Here is an 18,125-nt window from a genome sequence, read left to right as displayed (position 1 = left end):
CTAATTCCAATTTGTTAACAAAGTTAAACTGAGATTGGGTGGTTTTCCAGTGAGTGATATTTGGAACCAGGATTAGGCCTTGCAATGAACCAGGTTGGTGATTGCCACAACCCAACGTTGCTAACTCCAGGTTGGGAAATTTCTGGAGATTTAGTGGTGGAGGAACCTCACCTGGGTATAGTACTACAGGGTTCACCCTCCAACGCAGCCATTTTCTCCAGGGGAACTCATCTCTGAACCATTGGAGTATATCCAGCTACTTGCAAAGGAAGTGTCATTCATGAAACAGACCTTTCCTCTTTCCTCCCACTGCAGCCAACATGTCCCTGAAATATGGCCCCTAGGATTCTGGAGGTCCACAGGAGCAGTGCTGCAGAATCTGCAGTGGGAGGGAAGAAACTGGTGAAAATTCCCCCCACTCTGCCAGTGGAACTGCTCTTATGCCAGAGGGAAATAACCACTGGATAGGATGCATTATGTTTATCTTTGCTCTATTTCTGGTTGTATGGATTAAAGCAAAGCAGTATTATTCTCAGGAACAGGCACCTTTCATCCATTTTTCAATCTTTTATGAGTAGAGATTATAACATTTATAAAATGGACAAGTGACCCTAAGGAAATGAGTGCCTTTTATTGTTATTTGGTCATGACTTCTTAATGATTTAGTCCCAAGTACCATTTACAGTTACAAAATTAATTTCTGGGTCTTGCAGGATCAGTTTTTGTAACCCTTATAACTAGCTTGATTTATCCACGAGTGTTACCTCATTTTCAGGGCATTCCTGTTGTTTCGGAGGGATTTGGGGCTTCAGAGCAACAGATGCAGGTGGCAAAGAGGCCAGTTGCTTTGGTTTGGACGAAAGCTGACCTGGCAGAGTAGGCAGCGGCTTGGCAATGGGCTGACGCTGCTGTTGGCTAGATCGGTTGTCTATAAATGAGAAAGGAAATCCAGGAATAATCGTTAATTTTTGAACAGCTGTTTACAATGTTTTCCATATTATTTTATCTACTTATAGAATGAGAGCAGTTTCACAAATTGATAGTTGATGTCGGATGTTTTCATGACAAAATCTGAAGATCTAGCCATTTTAGTCAAAAACATCCCTTATATTAATATTAAAACTGCATTTCTAGACCTCTGTTTCCCCACATGCTTTCCTCAAATTTTCTTTGATGCAGTTGCAAATCATGCAGCCCGATAACATACTTTTTGTGAGACAGGAGATACACAGTTATATCCTGTGATGATCAACCGATACTTGAAAAAGATGAAAATTCAAAAAATTCTCTCTTGGGGATCCATACAATAATGGGCAACACAATAAGCAATCTTCAATACAATAAATCAACATGACCACTTTGGAATAAAAACTGTCTTTAATAGGGATACATTGATACCTGCCCTCCAAATATGCTGTAGGAATCTCAATTCTGTGAACGTTTCCCTTAAATTTGGAAACAAGATATTCTGTAAATAACCAGAAATTATAATGATCTTTAAAAAACCCTATACCATCACGAGGACCAGTTATTATTTATTGCTGCTCTATCCAAACTTAGATGAAATTTATAGATTTGCTTATCAAGACTGCTGAAAGTCATAAGTAATTGCCTCTTGTGGGGATACTGAAGATTGCCTTAACCTCTGCATATTGATTATTCCTTTGAGAACAGAGCCAGTGTACAATCTCGTTCTCTGCACAATACAGTATTGCCTGTTGCGCAGAAAGAGGCTATATGCAAACAAGTTGGATGTATACATCTTTCTCCAATGGAAAAGCCACTTAAATGGAGGAATGCTCCTCCAGTTTAAGATAGGAAACATACTAGTATCTTTTCTGCCATGTACCAGGTAGAACAGAAGTGTTCTCTCCTGCCTGAATCTAGAAAACAGATCATCCTATTCAGGGTCGCTCTGGGAAAGAGATCATTTAAATCCTTTCCATTTCCTTCGAATTCTGTACTGCCTACATTTAACCAGGAATACAGAAATGAGGTGTGGAGTGAGTACCTGCATATTCTCCTCTGGAAATTGAGAATGCTGTAGGTATCTTCTTGTTTTCCTTCTCACTTGGAGGGGGCTCGTAGCTGTCATCACCATTGTCTCCATTGGGAACCACATATACTTCTGAATCAGAATGATCATCGGGATTCTCATAATCACTATTATCCTAGAAATGATATTGGTCATTTTCTTAAAAAGCTGTTCAGGCCACTACAGTAAAATTCCTAAGGACCAGCGCTTCTGTCCCTGTGGAACATCTGCAATTGAGGACTTACCTCATTATATTCTCAACTGCCCATTGTATGTACAACCTAGGACTAAATTTCTTTTTGAGATGTTGTCAGACCCTGAGAAGATTGCAATTTTATTAGCTGACTCTGATGCTAACGTATCCCACAAAATGGCCTTATATGCCCTGGCTGCAAAAAAAATACGGGCCAATGCTGTACTTAAGGGATAACATTAATATTGTACATTGGGGTTTTTTATTGTCTTTACTGTTTTAACTGTGTATACTTTTATTGCCCTATATGAACTTGCCAACTGGAAATGGTTTAATGGCTGTATCTAGTTTTAAATTTTAACGATTTGACCATGTATCTAGTTTTAAATTTTAATGCTTTTGACCATGTCACATCAATTTTATTCAAACTTGTGTTTCTGTTCTGTTTGTTGTTTGTGACTTGTAATGGCCTATGGCTGTATACAATAAACCTTCTATCTATCTTAAAAAGCTGTGACTCAGAACCTTTTCTCAGATCCTACAGAACCAAGTTACTCTCTATAGTGTCCTTTAAGAAATAAATCATCAGAATAAGTGAGCAAATGATCTTGTCATCTTCATGATTCGGTGTTCACAGATGCTTTTTTTCTGTTAATCAAATGATTATATGCATAGACAGGCGGCCCACCACATAGAAATCTCCATTCACAGAAAGTTCATATCACACTATTTTCTACTCAAGGTACAATGGTGTGTGGATCCCATGGCTACTTATGTAAAGATGAGCTCAGATATGGTTCTTTCCCACCCTCCTCCCAGCAGCCCTCTGAGACTTCCCAAACACTGATGTTGGGGCTTACTGGACTCGTTCAGACAAAAAGACATGTGGCCTGAGAGGGCTGCGGTGAGGAATGTGAAACAGACTAGCACAGTTCCTGCACGGACAAATTTCTTTCATCAGCAGAAGCTCTGCTAAGGCAGGAGGAAGGCGAGATGAATTTCACTTGGTTCCCCCACTTTACTTCACTCCCTGGGTTGCATGATTTTTGGCCCGTGCAAGTCCTGCAACATGCAGCATCAGGTTTTTTTGGGTGTCTGAAAATTGCTGACAGAAGGAGAATGGTGGGAAACCACGGTTTCATGAACTACCTTATACATGTATGAGTCCAGTAGTACCTATAAGACTAACAAAATTTGTGGTAGGGTATGAGCTTTCATGAGTCACAGGTAACGCGAGTGACTCATGAAAGCTCATACCCTACCACAAATTTTGTTAGTCTTATAAGATGTTACTGGACTCTTGCTTTTTTCTACTGCTACAGACAGACTGACATGGCTACCCATCTTGATTTATACATGTATATATTACATGGTGCTTTATTGCCACTTCTGCATGAATAGAAGGCCAGTGCTGCATTTTAAGCTTTTTCCGCAGCTCCTTTTAGTCTGAAAAGCAGCTTGTGATGGATGGACATAGGATAAATATGTATGTGTATATAGGTACTGTCAGTAGAAGGAAGAAAGAAAACATAATTCAAATCAAGGGCAGTTTGCTGGTAGTATCTCAGATGGTTTTTATCCTATATAGAATTCTAGAAGTAGCCACTGAATTGATTCAGGAGTTATAAGTAGGGTGGGAACGTGTCCCTCTATCCTTTCCAGCAGGTGGAGGTGATAGCTAGTGACATCTGCAGATGTATGACCAGCTGCATTGGTTCATGGTGTCACCATGCAGATTGCACTTGTGTAGTGGTGACTACTCAGTCTTCAAGGTCACCTTGTGATAGATCACTAGTGACTATCATTTACTATTTCTGTACCATGTCACTAGCCACCAGGTTGCAATTTGCCTCGTTTTCTCCTTACCTGCCTCAAATATAAACATAATCTTCTGCCTTCACATACTAATTATTGAGACAGAATGGTGGCTTGTTCATTATGTTTTTGCTATCATTACCTCTTTCATTCCTTCTTCCCAGTCACCAGAAGTATAAATAAGACGAAAAGGACATGTTAAGTGTGGTTGGCAATTAAGAGAGAAATCCAAAGTCTATTCATACTTTTACTCAGATCTATTAAATGGGTCTTCCTTCCAGTAAAGTATTCTTGGAATTGCACTGTAAAATTTCTTAACTGGACAAGAGACAGGATGACACGGTACTTCTTTCATTCTTAGAATGTCACTACCAGTGCTTAAAACTTCTTGGAATAATCTCACCTTCAACTCAGAACACACCAAAATTGCAAGTTACGTAATACCTTCATCAGAGATCTCAAATGGTACAATTTTGAAGTTAACCTTTGGGCAAGTCTGAGCAGATATGGTATTTTGTAAGGTAAGCAAAAGCAAATGCTTTAGGATTTAGAACTCAATTAATAGAGCTGGATCTTATGAATCTGTACACCTAATGGCAGAACTTTCCTCCAGCACAGGGTGTCTTCACGGCTGTTCCATAAGAACAAGGCTCTTTGTGCTTGAGAAAAGCTCCAACATTAGCAGAACAATAGGCTCCAGTCCATGGTTATTTAGCTGCAATGTTAGCTGTGTCATTTCTTTACTTACAAAATCATCTGACCACTGTTCCTCTTCCTCTGCATGATCTAGAGCAAACAATTGATGAAGTTGTTAGCCAAGATCTTTGAAGAACATGCATGCTAGCCAGATACCAAAATCCTTAAAACTTAACTTACTCATTCTTATTTTGAAGTGCTTAGAGTTTTCTAAATATACATTGGACCATACTCATACTGGTTCCTATATATTCCAGTAATTACTATGTGTACTTCAATGAAGCATACACTAGGAAGTAAGGTGTTCTAGGTTCTGGGTTGCAACTGTAACTGACTTCAATGGGATATAGAAATGTCTAAAAGGCCGTTTCCACACGTCCCGCCATAGTGCTAAATTTACGGACTGAGAGTGTCTTCCTGGAGTGATTTTTTTTTAATTTTTATTTTTGAATTTTTTAACAATATGCAATAGTAAAAAAACCAAATATATAACCATATAACTATATAAACAGTATGAATATAAACGTGCTCAAGACAGCGTATCAATTGCCTTGGCAGTATTTATAATATATGTGGTAAAGACAACGAAAGAACATAAAATTTAATAAATTGCTATAACTTTGAGATTGTCAGGTATTGACTTCAAGTATTTGTTTTGCTTTTCCATATAGTCCAGAAAAGGCTACCATTTCTCATAGAAATTGGATTGGAAGTTCTGGTTCTCAGCGGTTGAGATACGGTCTATGATTTTCTCCACTGTGAGAAATTCCCATAATTTATTAATTCAAGGCTGTATTGTGAGCGGGACTTTGGATTTCCATGATTTTGTGATTATGGCTTTGGCCGCACTGATCATAATTGAAATCAGATCTTTTCGGATTATGGGGATGTCCTCATTTCCTCACAAATTAAGAAAAACAAGTTCAGGACATGGTTGAATGACATAACCAGTTATTTTCCCAATCATGTTGAAGATCAGGCTCCAGTAATGTGAAATCAAAGGGCAATTCCACCAACAGTGGGAAAAGGAGTCTGTTTGTTTGCAGCCACGTTCCTGGCGTGATTTCTGACGTCGTTGTACCATGTGGCTCGATGATGTCAGAAATCAAGCCAGGAAAACACTCTCATTCTGTAAATTTAGTGTTATGCCAGGAAGTGTGGATGGAAACGGTCAATCTTGCTAGATTAAGCTTTTATTGCACAACTACTGAGTGACAATAACTTTCTGGCTGCCAACTATGAATTTTAAAATACCAATAAAAGAAGGCACTGTCCTCCAAACACTGAAGGGAACCAGAAAAGATAACAAGCGAATGGATGACACAATGATTATGCAATAAACAGAAGTTAACCTAAATTACAGTTGAATAATTGAACTGAACAACTGACAGTACTATCCGAAATAGAGTTACACTCTTCTAAATCCATGGGTTTAGAAAGGTGTAACTCTGATTAGGATTGCACTATGAATCACTGATAACTCAAGCTTGTTCCTTTAACAATAACACGTCTATGCCAGACGTAAGACTTAAAAACATCTTTAAAAGTTTCAGATCCATACCTGGAACATAATCTACTGGTGGTACACTTGGTGGTGGTTTACTTGTCAGTCTGCAAACAATATAAAAATTATCTTTAATTTCTGAACCACAGAATAATAGCTGCTTACCAACAAGTAGAGACGAAACAAAAATCCAGACACGCCTGCCCCCAAACTCTTAATGACAAAAGACACTGGAAATTAATGAGAAACACTGAAGGACATTTAATAAGACAAAAATAAAAATGCAAACAGATCTGTTGTTTCTGAACAAAGTATGTATATACAAATGAGAGGACGAACTGACAACTATGTTGGAAAGCACAGACTGAGTGTTAGTCACGAAGCTGAACAAGGTAATGCATTGATTCTGGTGGATCAGAGAAAGGATCCTTCCCTCACACAAAAGGGTCTCTTCCATCAGGGGAAGGACCCTTGTATTGGAAGAACACACTATTGTTATTGGAACAGATCCATGGGATCCAACCCAAAGTTTGGCACAGGTGGCATGCAGCCCTTACTGTGTGCATCTGCAGTTTGAGATCTAACACATCTCACATTCACTGTGTATTCTGACCCTGAATATGGTCCTTCTCAAAACTGATTTTCAGTTTTATCTTTTGAAAGGAGATCAATATGTTTGATTTTTTTTTTAACAATTAAAGTTTGTAATAATTTTCAAGGGAACAGGATCAAGAGATCATACAATTATAATTCCAATCACCATAAAAGGAACTACTGGTTTATATTTGACCAATTAGAGGTGCTTTTTCAGATCTTATTTAAACTGGAGTAGTACTTGTGATGTTGATGGGATTTCTCTGAGGCAAGTCCTCAACAAGCAGCTCAATATTGTTGAAGTCTAACTGTTGTAGCTGTGGTACCATAAAGGAAACCTGAGGTTTTAGGACCACAGACAAAAGAGCAGCAGTATCATCTCTTCTCAGGCTAAGAAGAAGATAATCTACAGATATACAATATTAAGATAATCTACAGAACATTAAGATAATCTACAGATATACCATAAAGCACCTATAGACATGGTTGTCTCTTTATGTACAGCTGTACTATTTTATCCCTATATTTTGAAACTATGTACATTTCCCCATTTGTTCAGGGATGTTAAAATGCAAGGATGGCATTAAATCAGGAGTACTTGGATGTTGCCTTACAAAAAGAGCCAAAAGATTTTCTGTTTCATTATGTTAATTTCTTGAGATTGTAATTATCAGTTGCATTCTTGAGCTGATATATCCTAAGAAAACCCTCTTTGGTATTTTAAATACTATTTGCATTTTAGATGTGTCCTTTCAGCACATTTAACAAGTGTACATTTTTCATAAAGTTGTTGAAGATGCACCCAGGGCTTAATACACTTTGGGAGATTGCACCAAGGAACCAAAAGAAAGTGCCAGTGTTTTGAGATTACGGCAAACAGGCACAAGAGAGCACATTTTACAAGCCCCACTATGGATTTTAATTCTCAAGTTGTCTTGCTGCCAGATGGCATTCTGTTGGAAGTTCCGAATGAATAACAGGGCAAAATTATTCTAGTTCCTGCCGTGCATCCTTGACAGCATCACATCTTTGTTCAATCCACACAACCATGTTAGAAAGCAGAATCCAAGGCCAAAGCCAAGAATGATGTATCTATGCTTGATGAGCAAATTATTCTGGCATATTAAAAAAAAGAAAGTGGCCAGGGCTCTAATCCCAGATACTAACACAGTTTTCCATTAAGCACTAGATTTGAGTATGAAATACAATGTTTCCTTATCTTGGATCAGCCAATGCCTTGTGGGGATCAGGATGTTCTTTTAATCTAATCTGCAACTGTTTGAACTATTTATGGGTTTGATGATATACATTCTACTTTCTACCAGAATCACTGCCTGTTTGGCTCTTCCTTTTTTTAATAAATAAGAAAACACATTTCTAATCAGCAGGGTCCTGAAGATCAGAATGATCACAAGATACACTTTCCATGTGGGCTAACATGCTAAGGATATTAGAGAATGCAGAATCTTCAGTAGTGGGGTGGTGGTGGTGGTGGAGTCACCACAAAACACAGAGGCTGCAAGTCCTGCAAAACAACTGCATGCTACAGGGAATCATCATGACCAATCAAGATGTATCCACACCAAACACATGCTTAAAAACACCCTTCTAAGTTCTACACCTCTCATCGCAGAGGTATATACTACAAAAAGCACTATGCAAGATGACCCTTAGGATGAAATGAACATCCAGGGTCTCTCCATTCCTCAAGTTCTATGCATAGGAAAAGGCAGATTACAGATAACTGTCTAGCATGGGCTAGGTACTACAAAGGAATTGAATGGGAGGCACAGGAGAGATGAGGCCATGCTTCTACATATCGTTTTGGAAATCCTGGCTATGGCCCTTGCAGAAAATACAAACATCATCACACAGAAAGCAAGCAACAGAACTCCATGCTGAACAGCCAGGAGATGTGCAATTCCAAATCATCATACCGATCCCAAGTATTTTTTCCAGTTTTGCATATTATGGCCACTTGTTCATTTTGGAACCTAAATGTCAACAGGAGAAAAGAAAAAAAGAAATATTTCTCAAGCAGGATGGGTTATGAAGGCAATGCCTATAAGAGTTGATCTTATAAATGGAATTAAACCACCCCAGTACTCCCTTTCCCCTATACTACCAAGAGGCGTGGGAGTTCAGAAAAACCAAGGGAAAAGCCCCTGTTTACCTGGATCACTAGGACTATATACACTTGGCTTTTCTAGACTGCAGCTTCACAGGGTTGAGCCATTGTCAGATCATGCAATGTCCTTCTGCTTCACTAGTTTTAAGGATCCCAGTTATAAATCTTTTATGAAACTGGTCATAAAGAACAGGAGCCGTTTTCACACGACTAACCTGCTTCTGTAACGTTGCGAAACGTTGCGCAAAAAGCGTCTTCTTGCGAGAGTTTTCCGTGACATCGCGCAAAACTCACCCGAGAAGACGCTATCTTCCATGGTTTTTGCGCAACATTTCGCAACGTTACAGAAGCAGGTTAGTAGTGTGAAAACGGCCATGGTTGCCATCTGATCCAAAAAATAGCTGGCAGATGTCAGCAGGTGAAGCTTTTCATGGCATAGCCCTCGGATCATCTGCTATCGTTTTTCTGCTGACAAAGTTCCTGTTAAAGGCACAGGAGCCAGGCTGGGTTAAACATGTTGGTGACCTTACTAAAGACATTTCAAAATAATTAGCAAACTGACAATGACATTTGGTGAACAAAAGTTTTTAGATTTTCCACTGTAAACTATATAATGCCCGTGTCTACGTAAGGCTTTAGTCACTGCTCTGTTACTTGCAAAATGCTAGGTAGTGATTCCATAATGAATCACCAGTTCCCCTTTAGTTGTTCATTTAAGGCACAATTTATTGTCCTTTCAGGCTTGCTTCCTCTTTCTTCATATGCTTCAGTTCATGTTCTTCACTTAGACAAGCATGCTAGAGAATTAGTGTACAGTCAGCATGCAAAATGTCACAGTTTTCCCAGCAATCTTTTTTTTTACAATGCTGAAATGCATCAAATACAGACGGTTAAGGAATTACCCAGATCTAGAATACAAAGGTAACCTTGTTGTTTCAAAGGTAACCTTGTTGTAAAACCCTTTTATGTTCAGTCTTGCCTGAATATCCTGCTCACATATCTCATCTTTCTAAATTGCTAAACATGTGCTGGTGATTGCTAAATATATGACCTACCGAAGAACTCTCATACAATGTTTACCATGTGGTTATTGAATCAGGGCCCTGCTGATTCAGAGGCCCAGCCACTCCAGAAATGCAACCCTACCAATCAGTTGGACCCTAACTGCTTTTTATGTTTTTCATAGAAAGGAAAAGAACACCATGCACAGCTCCTCATGTTACTTCAGTACTAAGATAAGTGAAGTTACATCTCATGATGACATTATTTTTTACGTGCAACTTTAAAAAGGCTTCAACACCTGGCATCAGGACAGTGACCACGCCTACCATTTCCAGTTGTTTCCTTGTTTTGTGCTCTCCTTTCCAGCTTTTAAATGATCTACTGCTGCTTAGCCAACACCTGAACGAATGACATCCTGACATATCATTCATCAAAGCAACTGTTCCTATAGGGAGCAAAAGGTCTAATAGTACCCACACAAGCTGAGTAGAGCCTCCCTATGTAAAAGATGCTAGTGACAAATAACCAAGGAAGGCTGTATTCATATTGTGCTTCTGAACATTGTGCTTCTGGTGTAGTGGTTAAGAGCGGCAGGACTCTAATCTGGAGAGTCGGGTTTGATTCCCCACTCCTCCACTTGAAGCCAGCTGGGTGACCTTGGGCTAGTCACAGTTCTCTGGCGTTCTCTCAGCTCCACCCACCTCACAGGGTGTTTGCTGTGGGGATAATAATGACACTTTGTAAACCACTCTGAGTGGGCATTAAGTTGTCCTGAAGGGCGGTATATAAATCGAATGTTATTATAATAATGTTATTGGGGCGGCTGCTGAAAACAGAATTTATTTTTATTTACTTATTTATTTATGGCATTTATAGTCTGCCTTCCTCACCGAGACTCAAGGCAGATTACATTGTGTGTAGCAGTGCAATCAATATGACATTTCAATATACACGTAATGGTTATATACATGCAATTTTGCAAGATTTAAAGAGAAAAAAGAAAGAATGAAAAGAAAGGTTTAAGGACTTGGTTTTGCGTTGCTTACGGAAGGTCAGGAGAGTGGGAGCTTTCCTAACCTCCTCAGGTAGGCCATTCCATAAAGTGGGGGCCACTACAGAGAATTCACTAAACAGTTGTTATCTAATGTTAGGGGTTGGCGTTGGGGGTGGGGTTGTCCACATATGTCAATGTCATTAGAGCCAAAAAGAGGTCTATGTATTTCCTGAGCTGAAGGGACAGGTTTTGGTTTCATTAGGGAAGATTCTAATTTTAAGGAGGACATATGAACCATTAAGAAAGGATTCTGGTTCTAAGAAGCCTTTCTGCAATCATCTATATTTAGACAACTGCTTCAAGGTTAAATGGCAGCTAAGAGCACACCCACGAAGGGGAAACAGAAGCATTACGTCTATTTCTCTCTGAAAATGGGAGCAAAACTATTTATTAATCATGTCTATTGAGAAAGATTTTGAGATGAGTTTTTACCATGCTATCATGAGTTATCATGAATGTTTATCATGCTACTGTTGCTCGGTGATAACTGTTCAAATGTTGAAACAGATTGTTAGTTAAGAGAACCATATTCAGAAACAGAAGCAAAGAAGTAATTCTGGGAATGAACTTTAAGTTATATTTGGTTATTTTAAAACAAGTTCAGTCACGGATTATTTAATGGTATACTTTCAAGGGTGGGATGGATAGTTACTATTATTTATCGCTGTAACAGGCATGTGAAGAGTGGATGTACACATTGCAGAGGTTATAGATCCAGGAGTTAGCCATGTTAGTCTGTAGTTGCAAAATAGTAAAGAGTCCAGTAGCACCTTTAAGACTAACCAACTTTATTGTAGCATAAGCTTTCAAGAACCACAGTTCTCTTCATCAGATGCATCTGATGAAGAGAACTGTGCTTCTTGAAAGCTTATGCTACAATAAAGTTGGTTAGTCTTAAAGGTGCTACTGGACTCTTTACTATATTGCAGAGGTTGTGCACAAAACATGTGGTGTCCCTGATCCTTGAGGCCAGGCCACCTACTGTCAGTGGTAATAGATGGGCTTTACCTGCGTACAACTTTGCCCTGTTTTTCAACAGGGAAGAGAATAGCAAATGCTTGCTCACATGGGAGAAAGTATAAGGAAGCACTTGGTTAGAGATTAGGCTGGCTTCTGCTACTGATTATTTCTGTGTGTGAACAGAGAGCCAGGTTTTGCCTCTTCTCAGCTGCGATTCAGATTCTACACCATTTATCTGGTCCCAGCTGCACAGCCACTTCCCTTCATCTACACAGCCCACCTTGGAACATTCATTTTTGGTGTGAAGCCTGATTGTTACTGAACCCTTGGGCCTGTTTTTCACATATATTTACTAGCTGGTCAATTTAACCATCAGAAAAGGTACAGAGAGTTCCAATAATTTCCCTCGCCCCACTCACAGACCTGCTCCTGAACTGGAAAAGCTGAATAGACTTTGGCCGAATCCACACTTACCCAGCAAAGCACTAAGCAGGCAGAGTGAGACAGTCTTTCTGGCGCGTTTTATGACGTCATCGCACCACGAGAGCGGCATCATGGTGCTATGATGTCATAAAAATGCACCAGAAAGACGCTCTCACTCCGCCTGCTTAGCGCTGTGCTGGGTAAGTGTAGATTCAGCCTTTATTCTTTACAACAGAGTTCTGGGAGTGAGTTTATCAATCCTGGGCAAATACCCATCATCAGGGCAAGCAGAGTAAGGGCCAGTCTTAGCCACAGGGCCAGCAGGGTAGCTGCTCCAGGCCCCACTGAGGGGTGTGTGGCACTGGGGGTCCCCACCACCCTGCAGCCATCTGCCCATGGTTTCTTTGTGCTGCCTGAGACTCAAACAGCGGGGAAATCAGTTGTAGGGCCTCAGGTCTGCCTGACCACCCTACAGTTTCCCTGTGCTGCCTGAGACTCAGGCTTGGAAAGGATGATCACCATACGTCCCTACAGGTGAATATCTGACCCTCCAAGCCACCGGGTTCTGCACCCCTATCTTTGAGTTTTGCCTGGTTCTCCAGGATCACTAAGATCAAATGTGTGTGTGGACCTGTGCAACATTCCATTATAAAGTACTTGTTGATAGTAGATTTGGCACAGGTTTTGTTCTTTCCCCACCGATGTTCCCTAGTGCAGAGTTTTTACTTGCCCCTGAAAAAATTAATAGCAGCCATGGCAATATCTGGAAGAAGATAAAGAGTGCATTTGAAGACACCCCAAAGGTGGGAGCTACGTCTTGTTCCTGCTCCTACTGACCTCAGCCATAAACAATCAAACCAGTTCCTATCTGCTCCTTCATCTCAGTAGTCCTGTCTTGGATTCTGTTTCTTGGCCACACTGAAGTATGGCAAAATGTTGGGAAATTATAGACAACTAGCGACAGAGCCTGCTGTTAAAATAAATACAACAGGCTCTAGCAGTGGGGCCTTGGAGGGCAGCAGGAAGGCCACACCGGGGGTGGGGGATGCCCCGCACTATGCCTCCTTGGCGGCTCCACAGGCAGACATCTAAGGGGCCACGGAGCTGGTGGGAAGGTGCAGTGTGGCCCCACAGCCAACGTGGAGGTGATATGAAGGCTGCATAGGGGGGCTCCCTTGAGCTGTGGCTTCCTTGCTGCAGGCCTCTGAGGTGGGGAAGTGCAGTATGGCTCCACCGCTGTGGAGGTGGTGGGAAGGCCATTCGGGGAGGAAGGCTCCCCCATGCTGCACCTCTCTGCTGGCTCTGCAACCCCTCAGAAGCCCGCCACTGACAACTCCTGGCTCAGTTGCACCTGCAATGCTGCAGTGCATCTGCACCAGGATAAAAAGTGAGTTGTCACCAATACACCTTGGTTTTTATGTAGAGAATTTGTTATTATTAACATTATACTGGTTGCAAAATGCTATGTTTGATTCTTACATACTACAATAGGGCTGCTGGCATTTGAGGCCCCTATTATATATCACTACCCATCAAAAGAAAGTGTACCATAATCAAAGTCAAAATTAATGTAAAACCTTCAGTCATTTAAAGTATTGATGCACATTACTTACTTTTTGAACTTGCTCATTATTCCACTATCATTTTTCTTGATGTCATGTACTATCTTTTGAAGTTGCCTGTGGGCAAGAAAACAATAAGATCCATGACCAGGTTGTACTGTACACTACAACGTACATAGCTGGATACATAAAAAGTATGTTTGCCATTGTTATCTTTTTTTGCCAACAGCACTTCCCTTTCTTTCACTCTCCTTCTGTTTTCAGTTTGATAAGTTTATTCCTCTTAAAGGCCTGTGGTAAACACCACAATGGATGAGAAAAATGTGTCACATCAATTTGTCTGCAACCATGCAATTTAAACATAGTATCCAAAATGCAGTAATTCAAATCGTCATTATTCAGATGGTAGTAATTCAAATCTGTTTATTGTCATTTCGTAGAAAGTAGATTTATGATTCTTCTTTTATTGCAGTCTTTGGCAGTTTCTAGTTTATTACTTTTATCAATAACTGGTTTCCTTTGCAGTCCTGAACAGAATTACAGCCTTCTAAGCCCACTGATTCCAATCCTCAGTCACTAAATTAATCAATTAAAACTTGAATTGCTCAGTGACAGCTTATGTTAATTGGTTAGGCTGTGATTTAAAAGCGTACTTGTGTATTTTTGAAGGTGGTGGTGGTTGGTGTGGTGTAGTGAACAGGCACAGGTGGTGGTGGTTGGTGTGGTATAGTGAACGGGCACGAACAGAAAAACAAACAAACATGATGTTCGTTGTTCATTGCCATCCATGAACAGGGACTCATGAACAACCACGAACATGGCCTTGTTCATGAACATGTTCGTGGTTGGCTGTTTGTGGGGGCCAGCAGGCTTTCCTCCAGCCATCATCCAAGTCAAGATCCCTACTGCACCACTCCCAGAAACCTGACCTGAGCAGGCACCAGGAAAGGTACCAATAATAAATAACAGCTTGGCCCAGAGCCTGGCAGCAGCCCTTGAACTTGAAGGGGTAGATCCCTATCCCACCACACACAAAGAAAATTCAAGCTCCAATGCACTCTGTCTATCAAAATGTCAACAGCAACTGTCTTTCCCCTGTCTGCAAAGTCAGAGCTGGGAGCCCCTCTCCCCCCTGGTCTTTGCTCCCTTGTTTTAACAAATTTGGAGCTCCACACTTGAAAGGAAGACCTGCCTATCAAGCTAAATTGGGCTTAGATTGGGGTTTCCAGGGCAACAGCAGGAGTTCGGACAGAGTTCAGACAATCCCTGCCTAAGTTGCCATGGGAATTTTGCAGGTGCCAGACTGTCTGGTTTGACGAACAGCAACGAAGGAGGCTTGCAACGACCACCTGTTCGTTTATAATGGGGCCTCACAAACAGCTTGTTCGCAAACAGCAGATTGGGGTGTTTGTGGCTTTTTTTTGTTCGTATTGCTGTTCGTGCCCATCTCTTGCAGTGATTAGAGTGTCTCGGATTAGCATCTGGGAGCCCAAGGTTCAAATCCCCACTCTGGTTCTGAAAGGGTGACCCTAGGCCATTACCCCTGGCCGCACCATCATGTGTGGCCAGCTACTTAAATATTCCCATGGCCAATCATAGTTTGTTGTTATGTCCCAACTGACTACAAGCCAGGATTCAACCAATGGGGATCCCATGATCCATTAATGGAAAGGGTTGACACTGATTTTCTAGGCTTTCCCCTCTTCCAGAAGCAGCTTTTTTGGATCTTGGGAAATTTTGTTTCCAGGATTCTAGGACATGCATGAAGCAACAGCCATGTGGGTTGGGAGGCTGCAGTAAGGGAGGGGGAACTAAAATAAAATCACCCTTTCCCGCCTCTTCTGTGAATGGAGCTGAGCATAGAAGGGGAAAAATGGAGCAATATTACCCCCTTTCCTCTTCCCACTGTAGCCTCCTAAGTTGTATTGTTATTACTCTATGCTGCTCCTGTGATCCCAGGAGTAAACTTTCCTGGGGTCAGAAATGACTGCTAATGCTAGGAAGATCTGTAATCTTTGCATGGGCCTTACACAGTCCTTGCACTGAATCCAACCCAGGGTTTGCCTACCTTGTTTTCAAGGGAAGCCCAAACCATAGTTTGCTGAGTTGGATATAACAGCACATCATAGTTTGCTAAGATTTGTATCTAATTATATTACTATGTGAGAAGGCAAGAGACACAGTTTGAGCCTATGGAGCCATTGAGCTTGTTTCTATAGCAAATCATGGTTTGCTGAACCATGCCTCTCTGTATTAAAACATATGTTGTCTATCAGCCCTCCACACCAAAGGTCAGATATGAGAGAAAAAGACTGCAGGAATAGTCAGCTGAAAATGGACTGTAACTAGTAGTGCTGCAAAGTCTTGTGGATCCTGTAGCTGGGCCTTTTCTAATAATTGGCTCCAGTAACGTGCAATCGGAAACATAAACTTAGCGAAGTTCTGCATGTGCAAGATCTTGTGCAACACCTAGCACTTTCCTCCCTGTATTATAGTGCCCAGAAACTGATTGCAAAAGATCTCGCACAACAGAAGCACAAGTAGGGATACAATAAATATGACATTGCACAATCAATGTCTTTTTCTCACATTTCCGTTTGCGCAAGAACTCCAGCACAAGCGAAATTTTACATTGGACCAAAACGAGTGTTTCTCTCCCTGCCATGAAAAGCTTCACTTGGTAATTCTTTCAGACTGAGTTGCTGTTGAACACTGGACAAATTTTTTTCTAGTCAGTTGTCACTCCCACTTGTTAAATGCCACCTCAAAACCTGCAAACCTAAGATTAACCATAAGCATTTCTCTGCATTGCACAGCTGTGGTGGTGGTCAGGCAGGTCTCTGCTTTAACCTGCCCTTCTACCTTGTTGCTGTAGAAAGGAATGCTAGCTCTGGTCAAGAACATTTTCATAGACCAGGATTGCAGTAAGTCAGTGAGAAAGTAATTCCTACTCAGGTGGCATTTATTTTGGTTCTCCTGCCTTTTTGTTTAGTATAAACAGGTATGCAGGTGCAACAGTGAGAAATTTTTAAAAAGAGTATTACAGCTTCAGAACAATGAATGGAAGTTTTGCCTTTCCCAACAGTCTACAAAAGTGCTGATAGGTAGAAATACCTAAACAATGCTTCCTTGTACTAATGTCTTTTATTTCAAAGAAGAAGCAGGGATCAATAGCAGCATTTTGTTAAAACATGGTCAGTCCAAACAATTTTTTTTTTGATCAGACTGATTTCTCAGTGTTATATCAAACTTTTTTAAAAAAATAAGTATTCAGAACTCTCATTGTTAGTTTGTTGATGCTAAATTATCTAAATTGAAAAGATGCCCTCCGCCCTCAACACAGCAAGTGAGAAAGCTCCGTTCAAGTGCAATATTGATCAAGTGGGACAGAATTCTGGTCTTTGAAGAGGCTTGACAGTGCCATTCTGAGCAAAGTTACCCCCATCCAAGACTACTGGCTTCAGAGGACTTAGAATGGTATAACTCTGTTTAGGATTGCACTGTTAATCCAGTGCTTTCTCTTCCTCCTGACAGATGATTTGCTCTGCTAGAGCTGACAACAATCAACACATGATCAATGTGCTACTGCTAGGCAATCCTTTGTTGGTCAAGCCTATCTTGGACACAGGCCCGGGATGACTGAGTTTGATCCAGTGATTCCCTTCTGCCAGACTGGGTCCAAGCACTTTTTTCGCTAAGTTTTTTTTTTCAAATGAAGAAGTCCCCCACTGGCAAAGAAAGTCTTCAGTGCATAGAGGAAGTCTTTCTCCACTGGACAAAAGCTTTCTGGAAGGGAATCATCAGGGGGCGAGGAATTCATTTGATCTAACCCATTGCTTTTTATTCTTGTAACAGTTTTACACAGGTTCTTTCATTCTTTTTCTGGGAGAAAGGAAAGAGGAGCAAACCATGACCTCTTCCTGTATCTGACAGGGAAATAGGCACACATTTTACATTCAGTGAATAAGACAGTGAGATGTTCCTGGCGAGCTGTTATTTTGAAATACATTAATTGTAAATTTATATTTCTGTATGCCAGACTTTCATTTGGGCCGAATCCACACTTACCCGGCACAGCACTAAGCAGGCGGAGTGAGAGCATCTTTCTGGCACGTTTTATGATGTCGTCGCGCCACGAGAGCGGCATCATGGTGCAATG

General features: G+C 40.8%; 1 protein-coding gene across 4 annotated transcripts in view; it reads right to left on the bottom strand.

The window, feature by feature from the left end:
- Positions 1–18,125, bottom strand: part of BLNK (B cell linker) — a 106,378-nt gene that overhangs the window by 22,729 nt on the left and 65,524 nt on the right. For 3 of the 4 annotated variants that reach the window (XM_054982870.1, XM_054982869.1, XM_054982871.1), the window contains 6 exons: positions 14,018–14,083; positions 8,775–8,831; positions 6,301–6,350; positions 4,792–4,829; positions 2,012–2,171; positions 765–928 (listed from right to left, as the gene is read on the bottom strand). In XM_054982870.1, coding sequence (XP_054838845.1) covers positions 765–928; positions 2,012–2,171; positions 4,792–4,829; positions 6,301–6,350; positions 8,775–8,831; positions 14,018–14,083 — 535 coding nt within the window. The remainder of the gene's footprint in view (positions 1–764; positions 929–2,011; positions 2,172–4,791; positions 4,830–6,300; positions 6,351–8,774; positions 8,832–14,017; positions 14,084–18,125) is intronic. The other variant, XM_054982872.1, reaches the window with a different exon arrangement.

Source organism: Eublepharis macularius, chromosome 6 (assembly GCF_028583425.1).
Source record: "Eublepharis macularius isolate TG4126 chromosome 6, MPM_Emac_v1.0, whole genome shotgun sequence".
Taxonomy (NCBI): domain Eukaryota; kingdom Metazoa; phylum Chordata; class Lepidosauria; order Squamata; family Eublepharidae; genus Eublepharis; species Eublepharis macularius.
The sequence above is the reverse complement of the archived record's forward strand: the minus strand, read 5'-3'. Positions and strand labels throughout refer to the sequence as shown.